Source organism: Silurus meridionalis, chromosome 4, assembly GCF_014805685.1.
Source record: "Silurus meridionalis isolate SWU-2019-XX chromosome 4, ASM1480568v1, whole genome shotgun sequence".
NCBI lineage: Eukaryota > Metazoa > Chordata > Actinopteri > Siluriformes > Siluridae > Silurus > Silurus meridionalis.
Window position 1 is genome coordinate 18,317,314 of NC_060887.1, and position 22,449 is coordinate 18,339,762.

At 38.3% G+C, this 22,449-nt stretch overlaps 2 protein-coding genes across 2 annotated transcripts; one reads left to right on the top strand and one right to left on the bottom strand.

Moving 5' to 3' along the window:
• The first annotated feature begins 274 nt into the window (after positions 1-274).
• On the top strand, positions 275-1,899 carry zgc:171704 (Ras-related and estrogen-regulated growth inhibitor-like protein). The gene is made up of 4 exons (XM_046847068.1): positions 275-453; positions 569-622; positions 736-812; positions 908-1,899. The coding sequence occupies exons 1-4, from the start codon at positions 339-341 to the stop codon at positions 1,319-1,321; spliced, it is 660 nt and encodes a 219-aa protein (XP_046703024.1). The 5' UTR covers positions 275-338; the 3' UTR covers positions 1,322-1,899.
• Positions 1,900-12,472: 10,573 nt separating this feature from the next.
• Positions 12,473-21,775, bottom strand: syt11b (synaptotagmin XIb). The gene is made up of 4 exons (XM_046847130.1): positions 21,487-21,775; positions 15,181-16,082; positions 14,658-14,778; positions 12,473-14,370 (listed from the first exon to the last, which is right to left on the bottom strand). Exons 1-4 carry the CDS (start codon positions 21,518-21,520, stop codon positions 14,060-14,062), a joined length of 1,368 nt encoding a protein of 455 aa, XP_046703086.1. The 5' UTR covers positions 21,521-21,775; the 3' UTR covers positions 12,473-14,059.
• Positions 21,776-22,449: the final 674 nt, after the last annotated feature.

A 22,449-nucleotide genomic window follows, 5' to 3' on the forward strand; every position in this document is an offset into this window, starting at 1 on the left:
TTGTGAAGCTGGTCTGTATTATTGCTTATTGTCCTGAGTGCTCTTAACATCAATGCAGAGTTGCATTGCTCTACAATAAACAGATGAGTGTTATAACCTATTACTTTATTTTAATGAGCAAAGAGGCTTCATAGTGGGCTACTTACCATACTGTCCTGTCCTTTTCCACTGACTGAAATAAACAAGCGACATAATGGGAGTGATTTTCTCATGGTACACAGTGTTGCTTGGTTGGAAGCAACGCCCACCTGTAGTATTTAAAGGCGGTGTGCTGTGCTCAGAACTCATTCCATTCCGTCCATGAAACCTTTCTGATCCTAGTGCTCTTCACTACCAGCATGGTTGTTCAAGTCAAAACGAACTTACCCCAGTACAGCAAAGCAATGGATGGAAACCAAAATAAAGTGGAAACAAACATCCTGCTTCTTGGTGCCGAAAATGTCGGGAAATCGGGTATGTAGCGATGGATACTAATATAAAAGTATGTCTTGAGTCCTGTAGGTAGCTATGTCAGTTCGTGTTTATGATATTAACCTTTTTTTTCTTTTTTCTTTTTTTGATCCTGCAGCTCTTACTGTGCGGTTTCTTACCAAAAGATTTATTGGTGAATATGGTGATATTGGTAAGTTGGACAATCCTAAAATATTTATGTAGACATCTTTACATGTGTTTTAATTTTACATATATTTTTGTTAACTTGCATTAAATAAAATTTTTATATTTCTGATTATCCAGAGTCAATATACAGTCACATTGACAAAATTGATGGACGGGAGATCTCTTTCAACATCTGGGACTCCCTGTATCCACAGGTGAGGCATTGCCATCTATAACATTATCGTGTTCGTAGCCTCCTGCAAAACCAGAGTGATTTATCTGACCTCTTTATGAATGATTTTTTCTTTAGAGCTGTGAAAGCTCCGAGTCAGTGAGTGAGGAGCAGCTCCGCTGGGCAGATGGCATCGTGCTTGTCTACAGCATCTGTGACCGTGCCAGCTTCGAAGTGGTGCAGCAGCAGGTCGCACTTATACAGAAGCTGTCCTCTTCTACCAGTTCCCCAGTGCCCAAGGTGGTGGTCGGCAACAAGCGGGACCTGCAGCATCGTCGAGCTGTCTCAAGCGAGGAAGGGAGACTACTTGCGCAATCAGCAGGTTGTGGCTTCTTCGAGGTTTCAGCTGCCGAGGCATATCATGGTGTTCTGCCTGTCTTTCATGGACTGCATGAGCTCATAAAGGGAACCAAGGGTGTCAAGAAAGGAACGGCTGGTATTATGGGCATTATGAGGACTGTGTCTGCTGTATTCAGCAAGAAACGAGAGTAGGGCCTATTTTTATTTTTTATTTTTTATGAAAGTTGATCGATGACTGATATGTCAAGTCCCCATGCCCAGACAGCATAATTAATAGCCAGAGTGGGCAAGAGTGATATGGATAACCATGGATCCTATTAAAGAGGAATAAGTGCAAGAGCCAGGTTGTCGTTTTGTAAGTTGAAAGCTGAAATGAAGATCAAAAAAAAGTTTGCTGAGATGGGAAGATGGTTTCTTCGTGTATCTGAGCAGGTGTTCGCTTCTGGATAGTGTACAGCCAGTGACTTTCTGATCATGGAGTGATACAAGCCAAGTAAAGGGGGCTCAGAGTTGCTTGATGAGATTCAGGAGAATCTGAGAGGCATGCGAATACATTAGAGGGTTAAATGAATTGTGACCTTCTGATAAAAATTGTGTTCATACAGCTTGTGTATATAGCCTACTGAAAAAACTTTTAATTGTTGGTTTCATATGTACCAATGCTGAAGAACCCGTGTGCATTAACTACAGTACTAATCTTGATTATACATGGAATGTTCTATGTGATCAGTTTTATAGATTCTGCAAAATAAAAATGCTAAAAAAATCAATTCTCTTTGTTTAATTTCAATTGCGGCTGCAGAGACAGTAATCATTTAAGTTTATTTACATTTTTATTCCAACAATAATACAATTTTAATCTGTTTTGGGATTATGACAAGGAATAAATTATAATAACTGATTAATTACTGCAATAAACTAAGGATGAAACCTATATACATCCATTGTTTTGCTTTAATAGAACATTTAATATTGTGTGCTTGTTTAATTATGCAGTTATACAATCATGTACATCACAAAATATAATGCTGATACACGTCGCAAGCTTCTGTTAATATTCACATTCAACATAAGATGAAGAATAAAAGGGCTGATCATTAGGGATTTAAACAAAGCAGATTCCAGAGCTTACACAGAATGGTGCAAAAAACAAAAAATATCGTGTGAGTGGAGGGTCTGCAGGATTAGATAAATAACTGAACATGTGTTCAGTGTGCACACGGATCAGCATAGAAGTGAGTTGATTCCTGAAGCTGATTCCTTCTGTGGCTCAGTTAAGGGCACATACCCACTACCCACACCTTCACACTCACTGTCATCCTTTATTTTTGTGAGATTTTATATCTGTATCTGCTACATTACATTCTTGTATTAATTACGGCTCCAGTCTCATAGAGGTATTAACTAACTGAAAAACCTCAAGTGGAATGCTCAATTTTCTGATAGAATCTTCTAGAAGATTTCTCCAGGATTCTTGGAAAACTCCAGCTTTTCTCCTGTAGAATTCCAAATAGCTTAGATTTTTTAGTTTGCTGATCAGAAGTGTATTCTTTTATTTGACAAATAGTGAAAATAGTAAATTAAAAGAAAGTACAAATCTTGTGATTATGAGGGTACATACTGTATATATTTGATCATTACATTTAGGAATATGGTCATCTGTTCATGTCTGTTCAATTCACCAGCATGAATAAAAACTATTAAATGGTTTATAAATATGCAAATATTCCCCCACAACTTTTCAAAAATATATCTACATGTTCCTTTTTTTGCCAATTATTTTTTTTAACATCTACCAGAACAATTGCCATATAACTTAAATTTACTGTTTTTACTATTTGGTAAAACCTGTTTGGTGCTATTGTTATTATTCTGGAGAAACACAAATGAATATTCTTTTATTATTACATTCAGCTACTACTTTTTATCATTATATATAGTCTATATTTACTGCTCTGCAGACTAGCTGCAGAGACATAATGGCAAACATTAGTCTAATGTTGATGAGTTGGATAAGAATCTGTTCCACCATCAGTGAGTCACCACAGTCATTGGTTCTCTGAGGTGGTAATGCAAAGAGATAAACTACGTGCTCTGTGTGCAGAACTGAGGCAGCACCTTCAACAATAAATTAGATGAGTGCTTTTCTATTCGGCTGCACTGTGAACGCCGATGTGTTTCAATATCGTACATCTAAAATAACCTGCTACATTAATGGATGTGCTGCTCCAAATATTCTCTCTGCTCATAGTCATACTGTACCATATGCTGCTTTCTTCACATGGCCCATAACCAGATAAACACTTCGATGAATGAGGCTTTTCTCAGAGCCTGGATCTCACTCAGACACGTTGTTATGAACATGCTATAATGAGTCCTGACATTTACTGTCAAAAAGCATCATTGGGTTTTTGCAGGGAAACAATGAATGTGAATGCCTGTGTACTTATTTTCTTAAATCCCAGATTAAAAGTTTGAGGCATTTTCTATGACCGAAATCTATATACAAAAGCCAACAGAGACTTCCATGAACATAAAATTGAGTTGTGACAGTTCTTAATGTTATTTTATTTGAACAGAATACTAAATACTTTTATCGTTTGCACTAATTATTTTTTACCAAACAGCTGAATATGATAATTGTAACCTGTAATATGTGTGAGATTGAATCACTCATACATATACTTTGAACACATTGTGAATTAAAGCCTGATAAAAGTTCAGTTCAGTACAAAATCCCACAACCACCCGAGTCATCACGTGGCCTTGGAGGAAGCCCAGTTCAAACTGGAGCCAACAACGTGAGTCTGCAAAGTAACAGCCCTCATTGCTTAATGCACATCATGTCCCCTTTCTAATTCTCATTAGTTTTAAACTGGAAAGTAGGTTGGCCAAATTCAGAAAAAAGAGAGCTACAGTTTTCTCTTTTGCTTAGCCAGTTCTCTACCTCATAGGGAGCTCTGTCATAATTATTTTGACAAAATAAAGTTGATGAATGCATGAAAACTTTCTGCTATTTGGTTTATGTACCTGCCAAGAAAGTTGTCTGCTGTATTTGCTAATCAGTGAATTCAACAGTGGGGGAAAAAAACAACAAGAGCAGTAATCTTCCTGCAATTACCGTCTTATGTTTATAAAGGAGTTTGTGAGGTAAACAAAAGAGAAGAGAGTTACAATAATCAATGGGTGAGGTAAATAGAGCAGGTACAAGAATTTCTGTGGAATTGGATGTGAGGAATGGACAAAGACGGCTGATGTTTTAAATAAAGAGAGAAAAGAATCATGGGAAGGCAGATACAACAGATCACATTCTATATTATCTTGAGAAGTCAGATGTAGATAAATATTGTCCATTTTATTGACAAGCTAAAAATGAACAAGCTCTTGCAACATCATCTCACTAATGTGGTCATACAAACTTGGTTGTGATCTTCCTAAGCTTCCATAGCTTTGCACACAAGATCGGACCCACTTATTGCTAACATCATTAGGTAAAATGTAGTATGCACTGGATATAAGATTCTAGAACTTTAAGATAAGAAGATAAGATATACCTTTATTCTTCTCACAGTGGTAAAATGTCTGTTACAGCAGCAAAGAAAATGGACAAACATAAAAAAAGAAGAGACATAAAAAAAATATATATATATTAAAGAATTTCCTTTGTATAAATACAAAGGAAAAATAGACCACCAATAAGTAGTTACACTTTCAAACATATTGCACATAGGTAATATTGCATGGTTTTAAATTATTGTTATTGTACATTTAGTGTATAATATCTCTGTTATTATTATAATTGCACAGTTAAAAACACATTAACAGTGTATATTTTGTTAACTGGTTCACTGGGAGCAGCTCTGATTGTAAAGTCTAATAGCAGCAGGGATAAAAGAATTTTATACAGGGATAAGAGTCGTTCTGCAGTAATGATTATAGTTTAGCTACCATCCTCCTTTCTCCCACATCCTGTACAGTGTCCAGAGGAAACCCCAGGACTGAGTTGGCCTTCCTGATCCGCTTGTCCAGACTCTTCCTGTCTGCAGTAGAGATGCTGCTGCGCCAGCAGACCACACCATAGAAGATGACTGAGGCCACCACAGAGTCAAAAAAAGGTCTTCAGTAGCTCTTCCAGCACTCCAAAAGACCTTCGTCTCCTCAGCAACAAGAGTCAACTCTGTCCTTCCTTATAAATTGCCTCAGCATTATCTGTCCAACTTACAAGAAAGAAAAGAGCAGACTCTTTCTGCTGAGAAGAATAAGGTCTTTTGTCTTTAAGTGGTTACATTAAGTGAAAGCATCCATACAAATCTTTCAATCCTACAATTCATCTTCATTCTTCAACTAGGTCAGACGCTTATGTAGGGTTATACAAAACTATGAAGAATACGATTTTTTTTTTTATCCTAGCAAATGTGTTTGAGGGAAGTGTGTAATGATATACTGATGATGTTCTTTATCAACATTATCCACAGCTTCAGATAATGCAAGCTTATCATCAAACAATTCAGGATTGATTACTACATGATTGATTACTACAGCTAGTAATACTAAACAACAGCTGACAAGAAAGATTACTATGACTCTCATGATAAAATAAACTGCTGTTCATTAATCAAGTGGCAGTGGTCCTCTGTTATATCAACATGTTTCTACCTACTGCTCATTTGAATCTGATAATCAGAAATAGAGGCTTTCGCTGAAAAGCGTAATCAAGCATTCTATTGTGTAGTTACTAACAGCCTCACTTGTGGTACAATAAACAAAGATGATGTTTTTTGTCACAAAGATGTTTTTTGTCACAGTCTATAACCTTATAATCACAGAAAGACATGACACTTCAAATGTTGTTGTTGTACAGTATATATTAGTTTTCCATTATACATTTTACTAGAATTTTATGAATGAACCTTATAACCTAATACCCACCTTTCTGATCCTATATCACACACCTCCCTGCATTTCACTTACAGTGTAAGTCAGGGTGTCTTTCTCTTGAAGACAACCAAATGTTTACTTTTCCATGTGCTATCTCTATATCTCTGTGTTCTTTGTGGTCTATGTGTCTGAGAGAGTGAGGGCAGAAAGCTTGGAACTGCACGTAGCACCATGTCCCATGGGTTTCCAGTTCAATCACAGCCCTTTTAAGCCCAAACAATCTTCAAAACACATGGCACAGTCTGGATTCTGTGTATGTGTGTGAGGGTGGGAACGTGTGTGTACGTGTGCCAGGTTGTGCTTTTAGGTACACTTAGGACAAAATTACCCACATCTTTCACCTTGAGCATTATCTAGGGCACAAAAGACATTCATCTATATCAAATGTGTTTCATTTAAGCAGGGTGTGAATGCAGCGAAACGACCTATGCACCAACCACAAATACAATCTAACCATAGATTTAAATCTGAGGGAAACACTGGCTTCTTGCTGCATCCCTGATTCCTGATGTTGCCAATGGTTTGAGAGGTCATAAAACAATTTTGACATTAGTGGAAGCAGACTGGAATTTCTAAGGTAATTTCTACAGTTTCACAGCTTGGAAATGTGATTTGAAAGTGCAATGTTTTCCTTCCCATAATGAGCTGTGAAGCTTTTTTTTCTGAGCAGGATTCAGACTCTAAATATTATAAGTTCTCTGTCACCAGTGGAAGAAGAGATCATGTTTCAAATGATAAGTTTTTTTCTATGTAGTTTAAAGTCAAATAAACTTACATTTATGCTTTATACAAAAACATTAACCTGCAGTTAGGCTGGACAAGTTCTTGCCTTCTTATTTAAAAGACTGTCACTGTTGGTAACATAAATAGCATACATTTCTGAATTCTTTTGAGTCTTTATTATGATGTTGCATAATGGTCTGTTTTAGGCCACAATTTTAGTCTCTCTTTACACCCCGCTGTTTGGGCATGCAATTGGAAAACTAGTCTTGTCAAACAATATGGCTCATCTCTAACAATTAGCTCAGTTGCTCCTGAAGTTGTAGCTCAACCGATGGAAGATTTTTGTCTTATTTGCCCCTTTGGTTTAATTTGACATGTTTAATAATAGAACTCACACAGAGAATGGTGCCAGGCTTGTCCTAACAGGGAAAGATGTAATCACCGAGTCTATCCAATTTGCAATGTCTATGGACTTACATTGCATTATTTTGCTCTTCCTGAGAGAGTCTCAGGAGGCCTGGACAAGAACACATAATTACAGGGAGTCGTGCTTGGCCAGCATGAGCTCTTAATGCTGTCTACAAGATAGGAAGACAAACGGATGCCTGGGAGCACTTTGGACAGCTTGAGAATGGTGGAGGGCACGTAGCACGTTCTATTTTTATTCCCAAACTCAAATGCGGAGGTTATAAAAATTGCATTACAGGGTGGTACACAATGTTTGTCTAGTATGAAACTGCTGCAGAGAAAAGGGCCTGCTGTCAGCAGCCTCTCTTAATCATCGTCTCTTCATCATCTCTTCTTTCATTTGACTACATAGTGGTTGATCCAAACAAGCTCTAATTTGTGTGTGCTAAATAAATAGCCCGTGTTTGAGGAGGGAACACTATTTTGTTCATTCAGTTTAAAGATTTGTTTATTTTCAGAGCATGTTGTATATTTAATTTCATTCAATAAATATTTATAGTTTTTTGTTCAAAACAAAACAAAAAACTACCAAAAAAACACCAATTACTAGTATTATGGTTCTTCTGCTGGTTGAGATTTATTTTTATAAAATAATATATATATTTTAGAAAGCACATGCAAAATGTAAAAAATGCCACCTCTTTGCTGTTTATTTCCCACACATACACACTGTTAGTTTTCATAATCAGTGCAACTTTTACTGCCTTTGCCTTTATGTACTGTTTTATTCCTTTTTGTTCAATTCTATTTCATTATATGGTAATAATTAATATATCAAATGTTTTGTGTTTTATTATATATCAAGTATTATTGTGAATTATTAGTGTTCAACGATTTATTATGCTCCTAATACAGTATACATCATGTGGCCAGAAGAATGTGAATTCCTGAGTACATCAAATTTCAAAAAGTGTTAATAGTGAGTTGTTTGTCCTTTACTACTACAGCCTTGAAAATGCTTTCTTTAGCAAAGGAAAAATAAATCAATATTAATGGTGAGAAGGCTTCCACTAAATTTCGGAGTCTATCAGATGGGATTCTGCCCACTAACCACAAGAGCATTAGGTTAGGGACAACTCAATCACAATCAATTACAATTACAATCACAATCATTCCACTTCATCGCAAAGATGTTAAGCAGGGTTGAGGTCAGATATCTGTGCAAGTAAATTGAGTTTTTCCACACCAACCTTGACAAAATGTTTGTCTGGACAGGGGAATTGTCATACTGGAACAGGTTTGTGCTTTTTAGATGCAGAGAAGACTATTACTGCAAACAAAGGCACCTTAATCAATTGGAAAAGTATGGGCAAGAACAACATGCTTTTAGACATATAGTGTATGAACATTGGCAAAATGTGATAATAAAGTCTTTTGAGAAATAAGTTCAAGCAAGAGTTCTTATCTGTCACTGACCCTTTTTCAACTACAAAACCGATTCCAAAAAAGTTGGTACACTGAACAAATTGTGAATAAAAAAGGAATGCAATAATTTACAAATCTTATAAACTTATAGTTTATTCACAATAGAATATAGATAACATATCAAATGTTGAAAGTGAGACATTTTGAAATGTCATGCCAAATATTGGGTCATTTTGGATTTCATGGGAGCTACACATTCCAAAAACGTTGGGACAGGTAGCAATAAGAGGCCGGAAAAGTTAAATGTACATATAAGGAACAGCTGGAGGACCAATTTGCAACTTATTAGGTCAATTGGCAACATGATTGGGCATAAAAAGAGCCTCTCAGAGTGGCTCTTTAAAAATAGTGGAGCAATATCAGTTTCTCAGGGAAAAATTGCAAAGAGTTTGAAGTTATCATCATCTACAATGCATAATATCATTCAAAGATTCAGAGAATCTGGAACAATCTCTGCGTAAGTGTCAAGGCCGGAAAAACCGTACTGGATGCCCTTAAATGGCACTGCATCACATACAGGATTGCTACTGTAATGGAAATCACAACATGGGCACAGGAATAATTCCAGAAAACCGTTGCCGGCTAAAACTCCATAGGTCAAAAATTAAGTCATATAAACATGATCCAGAAGCGCAGGCGCTTTCTCTGGGCCAAGGCTCATTTAAAATGGACTGTTGCAAAGTGGAAAACTGTTCTGTGGTCAGACGAATCAAAATTTGAAGTTGTTTTTGGAAAACTGGGACGCCATGTCATTCCGATTAAAGAGGATCAGGACAAGAACAAGTTGTTATCAGCGCTCAGTTCAGAAGCCTGCATCTCTGATGGTATGGGGTTGCATGAGTACGTGTGGCATGGGCAGCTTACACATCTGGAAATGCACCATTAATGCTGAAAGGTATATCCAATTTCTACAATAACATATGCTCCCATCCAGACGTCGTCTCTTTCAGGAAGGACCTTGCATTTTCCAACATGACAATGCCAGACCACATACTGCATCAATTACAACATCATGGCTGCGTAGAAGAAGGATCCGGGTACTGAAATGGCCAGCCTGCAGTCCAGATCTTTCACCCATAGAAAACATTTGGCACATCATAAATAGGAAGATGCGATAAAGAAGACCTAAGACAGTTAAGCAACTAGAAGCCTGTATTAGACAAGAATGGGACAACATTCCTATTCCTAAACTTAAACAACTTGTCTCCTCAGTCGCCAGACATTTGCAGACTGTTATAAAAAGAAGAAGGGATGCCACACAGTGGTAAACATGGCCTTGTCCCAGCTTTTTGGAGATGTGTTGATGAAATGCCATAAAATTTAAAATCAACTTATTTTTCACTTAAAATGATACATTTTCTCAGTTTGAACATTTGATGTGTCATCTATGTTATATTCTAAATAAAATATTGAAACTTGGAACTTCCACATCATTGCATTCTGTTTTTATTCACAATTTGTACAGTGTCCCAACTTTTTATTTATTTTAAACCCACATTGTTTGAAGTCACATGACCCAATCGTTAAGTGCAGAGACACTGTTCACTGACATCTGTAAACGATTCAGAAAAGCTCTAAACTCTAACCCAGTGTGGTTTTAAGGACCATGAAAGAAATAACCGAACGTTATTTTCTACTGAGAGCAGCTAAGCAAAGAGCATTTGCTCCCTCTTCTGGTTGAAAAGGATCAAATACCATTAACTCTATGCCTATACTGTATACCGTGTAGTATTAGATTTATGTGAGGACAAGTGAGGACTGTATCTTAGTATGATATTATATGTCCAGTAAAAGGATATAAATTTGATAAAGCAAATGACACTGGGCAGCAAACCTGTTTGCAAACCTATGTTGTGTAATTCACCTTAAGTGTACATTACAATAAACTGGATAATGGAAGCCAAAATTACAATTATATGGCTTATATATATATATATATATATATATATATATATATATATATATATATATATATATATATATATATATACATACTGGTTGTATGTACTTGACAGTACAGTACATATGTGAGTATCTTTATCAGAGAAGTTGAAATTTTGTGCTTTGAGTACAATTCTCTCATACTGACCACTGGATGGCACGGCAAAGACCCTCTGAGAATTTGAGAATTGGAATTGTTGCTCTCCACAAAGATGGCCAGGGCTATAAGAAGTTCAGTAACACTCTGAAACACTCTGAGTTACAGTACAGTGGCCAGTGACTCAAAAAAGTTGAGTCCTCGTGCTGTGCTTCAGGTGCAGAAGCTGCTTCTAAAAAAACAGATGCATGACTGCTGCCAGCCTTGATTTATAAGTTGCAAAAGTGGAAGGTCTGTTTTTTAGTGCTCAGACCATACCACACACACTGCAACAAGTCAGTTTGCATAGTCATCATCCCAGAAGGAAGCCTCTTCTAAAACTGGCTCACAAGAAAGCCAGCAAACGGTTTGCTAAAGACGCCCTGTCAGAGAGCATGAATTACTGGAACCATGTCCTGTGGCTTGTTTGGTTTAGATGATGTCCAGCATGCATGGCGATGCCCTGGTGAGGAGTACCAAGAAAATTGGGTCTTGCCTACAGTCCAGCATGGTGGGGATCTGGGGTTCATTAAGGGAAACATGAATTCTAAATATGTACTGTGACATATTGAAGCAGAACATAATGCCCTCCCTTTATAAACTGGGCCGAATGGAAATTTACAGACAAACATATAATTGAAATTATAATTACAAACACACCGCTAAGATGACAACTGCCTTGCTGAGGAAGCTGATGGTGAAGGTGGTGGAGTGGCCACCTGTGGGGCATCCTCAAGCAGAAGGTGGAGAAGTGCCATGTGTCTAACCTCCAGCAGCTCCGTGATGCCACAAAGAGGATCCCAGCAATGTATATATAGCACCCTAGCACATGACTAAACCTGATACTAATGAGTTACTAATTCAAGTTACAACTTGAAAAAGTGACTTATCATCTAAAATCACATGTACAAATGTAGCATTGCTTTGACTCTCAATTTGCTTGCTGCATTTATATCTATGAAAGTTATTCTTCTCCAAACTGTTACCCCTATGTTGGAGGCACACAACTGTGTAGGAGGCATTTGGATACAGTAGTATATCCTTTATTTTCCTCCACTTGAACTAGGAGACCCAAACCTGTTCTAGCATTCCAATGCCCATGTGGAAAGCCAGCTCTATGATATAGCCAGCTCTATGATATAGTTTACAGAGATTAGAGTGGAAGATCTTGAGTGACCTGATATATAGCTATGACCTTATCCCACCTGAACACCTTTGGGAAAAAATTGAAACGCTGACTGCAAATTAGGACTCCTCACCCTACATCAGTACCTGACTTTACTAACATTAATATGGCAAAATTCATGTTATCAATATGGCAAAATATGCACAAAATTCCATAGGCACACTCAAAAATATAACTTTACATCTTAACAGAAGAGTTAGTTATTACAGCAACTATGTGGGGAATGGAATGCTAAAATCTTATGGTAATGTGTCCACAAACCTTTGACTATATAGTGTATTTTGTAATATTATTTATTTTCAGAGGAATGAAAATGAGAACAGGGACAAAGACCTTTATGCAGATAAAACAGTTTTCTAAATGTCTGAATGATGTGCTACAATGCCAATAAACTGTAAATGCATTGCCTGCAAACTGAGATTGTCAATACACAGACAGTGCATTATACTTCCTCCATTCTGGATTTGTTATCCCGTTTTTGAAATACAGTAGTTCATGAAGGTTAGGATTTAAGACATGAGGCAAATTTCATTTTGTACCACATTTAATTTCAGTGTGTTTATTCAGTGTGTTTAAGAACACCAACATACATGGTCATGTGTTATATTAAAAGTCACCGAAAGTTTGTTCGCAATGTAAGTCAAGTTATTCTTATTATCTGTTTTATTATGTCAGCACAAAAGTCCCTCCAACTAACCCTGACTACCTTAACATTTTTTATGTAATATTAAACAGCACTTTTTTCCATTACTCTTGCATTTAAAATTGTCGCTGAGACCACAGCAGAGGACGTGTTCAATTTGTGTAATGAGATGCCACAAATCATTAACAATCAAAAGTTTCCAGTCAGTATATAACTAGTTGCTTTCACATTCATTATATGACCACATAAAGATCAGTCAATGTAGCCAGTGCAGGAGCTATCTAAAGAGGACTTTGAATATAATTATGAGCTTTGATGGAGAGTAATGGAGGGACTGTATGCTGTATGGTGTATGCTTTGACAGCTGTGTGTGGATCAGAAATAGACTAAATGTTCAGTACCTTGAACAACTCACTGTAGGAAAGCAGACCGTTGTCTTTTCAGTGTACATTTAGATCTAACAAACCTGTTACAGACTCCAGGCTTTTTAGGAATAATGCCACACCATATAAAAAAAAAGATCATGCCACTGGCATTCAGTGCATATAATACAATACCTATGAAATACACTCCAGTGCCCTTTTACATTTTGTACAGTATTTACAGAGACATTAAGAGATAGTATCGAAAGACAGAAAATTATAAAAGTGGCTACATGGAGCATGTGTGACTTTAGAGATGTTGTGACAGTGAAGTGTCCATTAACAGTATGGTGCATGGACTGTAAGGAAAAATTAATTTTCCTAAAATTCAGCACATCTTCACAAGGGCTCAGCTTCATCCTAATCACCATCATCACTCACATGCTAAGAAAAAGGGCAGCATGATTTTTTTTGTTAAGTGAATTGAAATGTCATGATACATCTTGTGACTACTCAGAACTGACTGCAGTTCACTTGGTTGCTTGAATTTCTACAGTAAATCTCGTTTTAATCAGACATGCGGTACAGTGAACTACTGCAATGTAGTGAGTTCTGTGGACGCAGACGTTACACTTGAATTTAAACATACATACAATCAATGCTAAGTTCAGAAGTGTGTACTTGTAACAGTCTCAAAAGTGTTTACATAGCAATATTTTGGTCTCTTAAGTTACTATTGGTCTGTTAGTGTGTGTGTGTGTGTGTGTGTGTGTGTGTGTGTGTGTGTGTGTGTGTGTGTATGTATGCACATTTGTGTAGGAGAGTATGTGTCGGCTGATGGCTAAAACAGCACTCTTTAGAAAAGACTATTTGATAACTATTACTACGTAGCTGTTGCAGAAGTTCATTGTGTTTTTTAAGTCCATATGAAGTGCTCTAAATCATTGTCTTCCTTTTGTCTTATTTTTTTGTAAAGACATGATATGGCGAGATGTCTCTCTTAGGGCCTTGAGGTGTCCCTCGTGTTTGTGTCTATCATTATTGTGTGTACTGTATATATGTGTATGTTTTTTGTTTTCACGTGTGTGCAGAGCAGACTGGAGGAACCTCAATACTCAGCAAGGCCGTGCCATTTGGAGATTTGTCGGCGTGGGTTTTGGCAGACCTCTTGCCAGTGGGTGGCACCAGAGGGGCAGGGACTGTGTGTTCCCAGCACCAGACGCCCCACGGCCTGGTTCTTAGTGGTGCGGTCAAAGTCCATAACCAGAAACTCGATAGAGATGTCGGGCAGCAGATCAGCAGGGACATCGTAGATGAAGGACTCGTTAAAAACAGGATTCTGCGTGCACTTCTTCACGTGAGTCTTCTTCTTGGCGATGCGCTTGCGGTTGTAGAACACGTTCACTTTCACATACGGGTCTGAATGAACAAGTAAGTTTATTCAGGACATCCGTAATTAACTTAATAGCAGTCTTTTACATCTTTTAATATTTCTATTATTATTCATTTAAAATCAAATATAAATATAAAACATAGATATACATAGAAGCCATGCTCACTGAAGCATCCATATACATCAACATTATAAAATATAAATAAAATATATAAAATACATAGAATTGCAATATGAAAAAATATGACATTAAATCTATGTGTGTGTGTGTGTGTGTGTGTGTGTGTGTGTGTGTGTGTGTGTGTGTACTCACTTCCAGCTAGGCCAGTAATGTCCAGTTTAGGAAGGTGTCTAGCTTTCAGCACTACCACACTGAGTCTATGGGAGACAGGCTGATACGAAAGAGACACCAGCAGCTCACCACGGCTCACACACTGCAAAAACCCATACAACATTATTCAGTTCATTGATTCCTTCAAACCAATTATTCATTTATTTATTTATATTTAATCTTCCCTATTTACTGTTAGGTACTGGGCATGGATCTGTAATAGTATTTACAGCATTTGCTAAAAATATATCTGTACATTTCATTATCAAAACCTAAAAATATCCTCCTTTGTAAATGTGCTGAATAGTCTGAAAACCTTCAGCCTACACCTTTCCTACAGGCATCTGCTGTACATTCTTACAAGCTGCTGTTGGATGTTTTTACGTGTGACTACAAATCCAGAGATGACCTGATCCTCATAAATGTTAGACATTTAAAAAAAGGCAAATTTAATTTAATTCTATTTTTAGCTGTGTATGAGGTGAATGGAGGATACTGGTCTCACCTGCATGCTCCTCTTGCTGATTGGTTGTGTGATTTGCACTTTGCCTGTGCTGAGGTCCACACCAGTAAGTGGCACCAGCGCCTCGCCGATCACATCATCGCGAGCAAAGCGGTCGAAGCTCAACACGAGGAAGTGCAGAGTGAGCTCCGACAGCGAGCTGTACGGCACACCATAAAACGTGAAGGTCTCGTCAAAGGCGGGCTCGAGTGTCTTGCGCAGGACGCGGGTCTTTACTCTGTGCTTCTTCTCAGGCAAGATGGTCATCTTGATGTAAGGGTCCGCACTGCCAGCTTGGCCATCTACAGCACGTAACCCTCGTGCCTCCAGTACAGTAACCACCAGAGCCTTCTTGGGGAAATTGTAGTCGAGGTTGAGGCTGAGGGTCCCGCGATCGGCCTCATCAGTGAAAGGTGTGGCACTGTTGGAGGCCGTGGTGCTTGAGCTGCCACTGCTTGAGCTGTTCTCCAGGCAGCAGTAGTCCGCTCGAACAGGAAGCTCCTTCTCCAGTCGCGGAATTGGCTGAGCGCTCTCATCTAAAGCACCTACCTCAAACTGAGGTGTCACCATTGGACTTTTCTCTGCACCCACGTCCACCAGCACAACAGGACAGCCCTTGCCTTCTCGCTCAACATCACTGTTATTTCCGCCAACTCGACGTACAAGTCGCACAATTCGCTTGCTGCTAGTAAGTGCCTCGGGGTAGATGCTCATGCCCTTCAGCATGTGGATGAACTTGTAAGGTGGGTCTGTCAATGGGTCACCGCACTCTGAATGGACACTGTGGAGCTTTTGGCTCATCCGGTTGTAGCGTTTTTGGCAGCATGTCCACACAAAGATTAAGGCCACCACTGCAACCACCAGTACGCCAGCGCCGATGAAGCCCGCAAGTACTGGGGACATATCTGAAAAAATATGTAAATAGGGTTTTTAAGGGCTACATTCTTACATATGAACATGACGACTAAGAGATGAAACACTACATTAAACAAAGTAAGGGCTATATGTGTGTTCATTTTATATGAGCATTTACATCCTAAATAATAAGTGAGGCATTTTAGCATTCATATATACAGTATATATATACAGTAAATATATATATATATATATATATATATATATATATATATATATATATATATATATATATATATATATATATATATATATATATATATAGTATTTAGTATTCTAATACATATTATTGATTCATTTGAGCTATAAAAAGTCTAAAAAGTCTCAGGTTTGTAGCAGTACAATCTGTTTGTTTAATAATTTCCAGAGTTTAGTTCCTTAAAGAAGTGTTTTAATGGCAGCTGAGAGGCTCTGCCGCCACGGACATGAGCAAAGTGAGCCAGAAATAAATCACACAGACACAGAGAAACAGAGGGAGTGTGGGAGGATGAGATGATTCAGGGAGACATAGCAACCAAAACACACGCAGAAAAAAAAATCTAGACATGAACTGAGTGAAGTCATGAAAAATAAAAAGATGCATCTGCGTCAGAAAGTATTCTGGTGTGTTTGAACGTTATGCAATATCCAAGCATGAAAAGAACAAATAATGCTATTCAAAATTTGAGCAGGAAGCTGTGACAGGTTAGGTAGGAAGATGGCGGAGGAGGATTGGACTGAAGTGTTATGGAGACGTGAGAGGTGGTGTAGTGACAGGAGAGGACGAGGGAGGGGAGGAGGCCCACAGTCTTGTTTATGTCTCTCTCCGGTGTCCGGTGTTTTGTGCCAAGGCTTTGCCAATGTGGCATCAGCTGACTTGTTCCAACAGTCTCACAGAACTAAAATACAATAATTTAGCTTGGCTATGTGTAGTATACAAAGTCAGTCTGTTAGCTATTAATGTGGGATGCAGGAGGGCAGAATGCTATTGAGCCTAAAAGAAACACAGCAGGAATCCACACACTGCAATTCTGTGGCAAAGGGCACCAGCAGACAGAAATAATAATAAATAGAAAAACAAATTACATCCAAAACACACCAGCAATTGACTCTTGTATTACTGATGGCTTGCTGTCATGTAATTCTGGCCTTGCTGTTCACAGGGCATGTGTGTGTGTGATGCTTTTTCACAATATTACTATGCTATTAAAATTACCAGAATCCCTCTGTCAAACAATGCTTTTTATAACAGAATACTGACTCTAATTGTAAAAACTGGCTTGGCAATATGTATATGTACATGAAAAGAGAATTTGTTCTGATATCTGACTTCAGTACAACACGACAGAATTTGTCAACCTCTAGAAGTGCTTTAAAGGCCCATCTAATTATTTTTCCTTTATTTTTTATTACTTGGACCTCATGCAAGCATTTTTAACAAGGCAATACAGAAAAAAATCAATATAGCAAGCATAGAGCTTTTAATGTTTGGTCTTTTCAAGACAAAAAATGAAGGAAACAAAACAAGGAAATAAAATGGGGATGGGAATGAATTATCGGGTGGTGTTTGATAAGCGTAAAATACAGACAATCCCCAGAGGCAATAGGCTTCTCTCTGCGCTGATGGCCTTTGAGCTTGAGGAGCTGCAGTGCTTTGTTTCAGAGCTGCCAGAGAGCTACTCTGGGTGTGTGCATGTGTGTGTGTGTGTGTGTGTGTGTGCGTGTGTGTGTCCTAATGAGACCTCTGAGACTAGACGAGACAGGCGCTGCAGAGAATGGGTAGGTGTGTACCTGTTTGTGCTTTAAAATGGCACCTGAGGAAGTACATGCTGTTGATAATGTCATGAAATGTGACTGCATATTTATGACACAATAGGGTAGTAACATTAGCAATTCTGAGAAGTGCACAAGCAGCGAAGGCATGCATTTCTATATTCAGAGATACCTTTTAACAGAGATATCTTTTAACTACATCATGGGTAGGGGTTATTAATTATGACAGACTAAATGCAACATTTTATGCCCTACTGCACATCCTAACACTACAATGTCCTGTAGCAAATAAAGAATTGTAGCCAACAGCACTGTATTATTAAAAAGATTACTTGAGTAATTTTAAGTCATCTTGTCTCGTGTGATACCTCCCTTTGGTGTAGAAGTGTAGTCCCATGTGTTCTCACTACTCTATAGCTCTCTAAAGAAAAGGTCTAAGAACCACTTTGCTATCACAACTAATGCATCTACAGACAAAGCCCGGGCTGCTCCCTGCCATTGGGCACTGCAGGGATTCCAACACGATGATGTCAGATTTTGGAACAGTGTCAAAGACAGCTGCTCCAGTCGCCTGGAAACGACCCCAGGGAACAGTGCACTCACACAAACACACACACACACACACACACACACACACACACACACACACACACACACACACACACACACACAAAATGTTGCAGTCACAATTTGACACAAGCTGTGGTGTGAGCCAACTCTCACATCCTGTGCATAGCCTGGCCTGGTTTGAACTCTACAGCTCTGTATGATTGTTAGTAATTTTCACAAAGATTTTGAGAAAAAAGAGGGAAAAAAACTTAATACAAAGGACACACTCACAAAAGTGTTTTCCAAAAATCATATAGAACAAAGACTAGAACAAAGCCAGCAGCTTTAATTCTCAGCATTGCTCATGTGGAATCAACATTACTCATCGGACAGAGTACTGTTAACCATGCAAAGGACAACATTTATTTAACAGTACCAAGTGTTTTTAATTGTAATCATATCAGAACTGAGTATATAACAAGATATATCCCATTATAATATATAATTATATTATATCCCTTGGTGTATTTGAACTGTATGTATTTTCTATAAATCACAAAGCACAGTAACACAGATGAAAGTGGCCTAGAGCTTCATACCCAATCATGTTTGAAACATAAAAGGCCTACATTTGCTTTACAGATGTTCTCTATCTATCTATCTATCTATCTATCTATCTATCTATCTATCTATCTATCTATCTATCTATCTATCTATCTATCTATCTATCTGTCTATCTGTCTGTCTGTCTGTCTGCCTGTCCGTCCGTCCACCTACCTTCCTACTCATTATCAAGTAAACTCATATGGTGCACATTTCTGCCTTAAATTTTAAACATATGTACATTTTCATAGTTCAAAGTAAATAAATTCATCTCATTGAGGCAGTCACTAGCTGAGGTGTGTTACTGCTGGCTCTGAAGGCAGCATTGGCTATGAGCAGATAAAACAGTCAGGAAGCAAGCTAGCAGTAGGATGATGCAGCAAAAGGCGGAGCAGCTGGTCGTATCTGGACCGCTGTGTAAAGCCTGCAACTGGAGACATGATGTGCTCATGCTTATTCTCACATCTTTTTAACAGATGACTCTACTGATTAAAGGATATAGAGGATCATGTAGATTTCTACTTCATCCAGTCATCAGTGATTGTATTGTCCTGCCCACTTTCCAAATATAGACAGTTTGTTAGATATTTTTCAGAAATGTGACAGGGCACAGCAGTGTATTTAAACACTGCCCCTCTGGCTATATTAGTTCTTACTGTTCATGTTATGTTAGCTGGTTGTCATGAAGTCAGATATCTATTTGTATTTTGTAGACTTGATTAGATGCATGCACCTATAATTATTCTGTGTGGGTGTTTATTCCAGAAATACATTCAGGATTTCTTTTAGGATGCTGGCTTTAGGATTTACGATGTGCAGTAACACAGTCCTCAAATAACTGAACAGTCTTACAGCATAATGGAGATACTCTGTATTAGGCACATGCCATCCATCAAGCTCTGACCCATACTGTGTGATCAGACACTGTTTTTTTTTCCTCCTCCTCAGTAGCATGACTCAGGAAGACATATTATGTTACTCCCACTGCCAGCTCCAGCTGGCACTGCATACAGTAGCCCACATTACACGTCACATAGTCCTTCAAAAGAGCCTACACAGAGCTACATCATCTGAATCGTCACAACATGACCAAAATGAGTCACTTATTGGGTATAATTCTATCAGCTATAAAAGGCTGGTAAAATAAGCATGTTTGTGTCTGCTGGCATTTACTGACAAAAGTAAGTAAACCTGGCACAAAATTGTTTTAGATAGTCATACCCACTAAAAGCTTTCAGGAATTAAACCTGTTCCAGAGACAAAAGCTCAATTAATTGATTCTAATCCTCTGTTAAAAAAAAAAAGTCTTTGCTAAACACGTTCAATATTTCTATACTTAAAATACTGGATCCTGACTCACAAACTCCATCTACTCACCTCACATCTATCTGTTCACATCTGGGCATGTTGCTTAATTACTTAATAAACCTTTTTGGGCAACAATATCTCCATCTTAAGTTGCATCTGGTTACACTGACCAGCCTGATACACACACAGCAAGACCAGTGCAGTGTGACATCATGCCACATGGATGATCAGTATCTATTGTTAGAGAGTGCATGTTACTCACATCAATTCACAGACCTGTAAAGCACTGAGAATAGAAATAGTTTACTAAACACAAAGTAAGTTAAACAGGAAAATAATTTCTGAGACATCATGTTATGAGTTGAGTTTTAGCATGTGTAGTGAGTGGTTTGGAGTAACTACACCAGACTGTTTAAGAAACTGGCCCTATTATTACATTTATCTTATGCGATTATCTTTGCATCATGCAAAGGTTCTTATTAACACCTCTAGGAATGTCTGTCTGTCTGTCTGTCTGTCTGTCTGTCTGTCTGTCTGCGATTATCTTTGCATCATGCAAAGGTTCTTATTAACACCTCTAGGAATGTCTGTCTGTCTGTCTGTCTGTCTCTCTATCTATCTATCTATCTATCTATCTATCTATCTATCTATCTATCTATCTATCTATGAAAAAGGTGAGAGAGAGGGTTGATTTAAAACATTATATTAAATTAATCCCAGTTTAAGATCAGGGGATAAGACAGACTACTGACTGGAAGGTTGTGAGTTCAAATCCCTTTTTTTGATCCAGGCCCTTAACCCCAAGTGCTCAGATGTATACAAGAAATAAATGTACTAAATGTACTGTAACAGGAGCTGCATAAGGGCGTCTGCCGAATGCCGTACATGCAAAGCAAACTGTCGTAAAAAGCCAAGACAGGGGAAAGTCTTCTTTTGGGGTTAAAATGAACAAATAAATAAACTCATTCACAATAATTAAAATGCCTTATATTAGTATTAAAACATGGACATATGTGAATAAAGAGCTTTATCAGTCTACAGACAGAGATGCCAGGACGCTTCTCTAACACACAGGCCTACCGAATAAAAATTAATTAAAACAAATCTTGCGTTATCTGAACTGTACATTTATTGGCTCATAAAAATCTTTTGTATAGAAAACCCAAGCTGGAGTTTACTCACCGTACGCAGCTCGTATGTCGGTGATCTCGGCCATTTTGAGGACTTTGGGGCGCGTCGTGTGCGGTCCGGGGGGCGAAGGAGGAAAAAAAGATTAGAGTATACCAGACGAGAGAACCGTAGACGACGAGTCGTTGAATTAATTCTCACGACCTCGATCGTTCATGGTTTCTACGAATGTGAATTCATGCTGCGTGGTGGCCGGTGAGGTTTGGAGTGTCGGTGTCGCTCAGCCCCGGGATGCTGCGCAGTGCTGGGAGATGCTGCTCGGATTTAAGATGCTGCGGCTGCGCTGCCCTCGGACGAAGCCCCGCCCACCTGCACCTCCATCACCACTACCATCATCACCATCATCATCGACACCTACAGCATCCTACAGAGCTTCCATTCAGTTCTGATTTAACTAGTGTTGAATTAACACCACATCCGCTTCCTCTTTCCCTACAAGCACAACAAAACACCTACCTTCTCCACACTGACAGTGATGAATCAACCATAAGGAGGACAGTGATGTTTTTATTGTTAGACACCACGTTATATATTTACCCCTGGAAAAGTGTTTATACAAGCATTATGTATTTGAATATCATTACTATATGTTTATTATATACAATATACCAATGTTCTATTGCAACACCAACACATTACTGAAAACCCCCAGTTCTCTTTCTGTCTCTCACCCTGCTATCAACTGCAAAAGACTTTTTGAGATGGTCAAGCTGATAGACAGATTTTGCCAGTAAGACTGTGTAGAAAGGAAAACGTTTCTAAAAGCTACAGCACTGAGGAGATCTATTTTTATTTTATTGATCAATTTCTTCCATGTAATTTCTTCCACAGAAGATGGAAACGAACTTGCCATCTATCTGCTCCAACAGATGCTTACTGGAAATCAGTATCGTTCTACACACAACATCTCCTCATAAACATAGCTGGCTGCGTTGCCTTGTTGTTTTAATTTGTTTT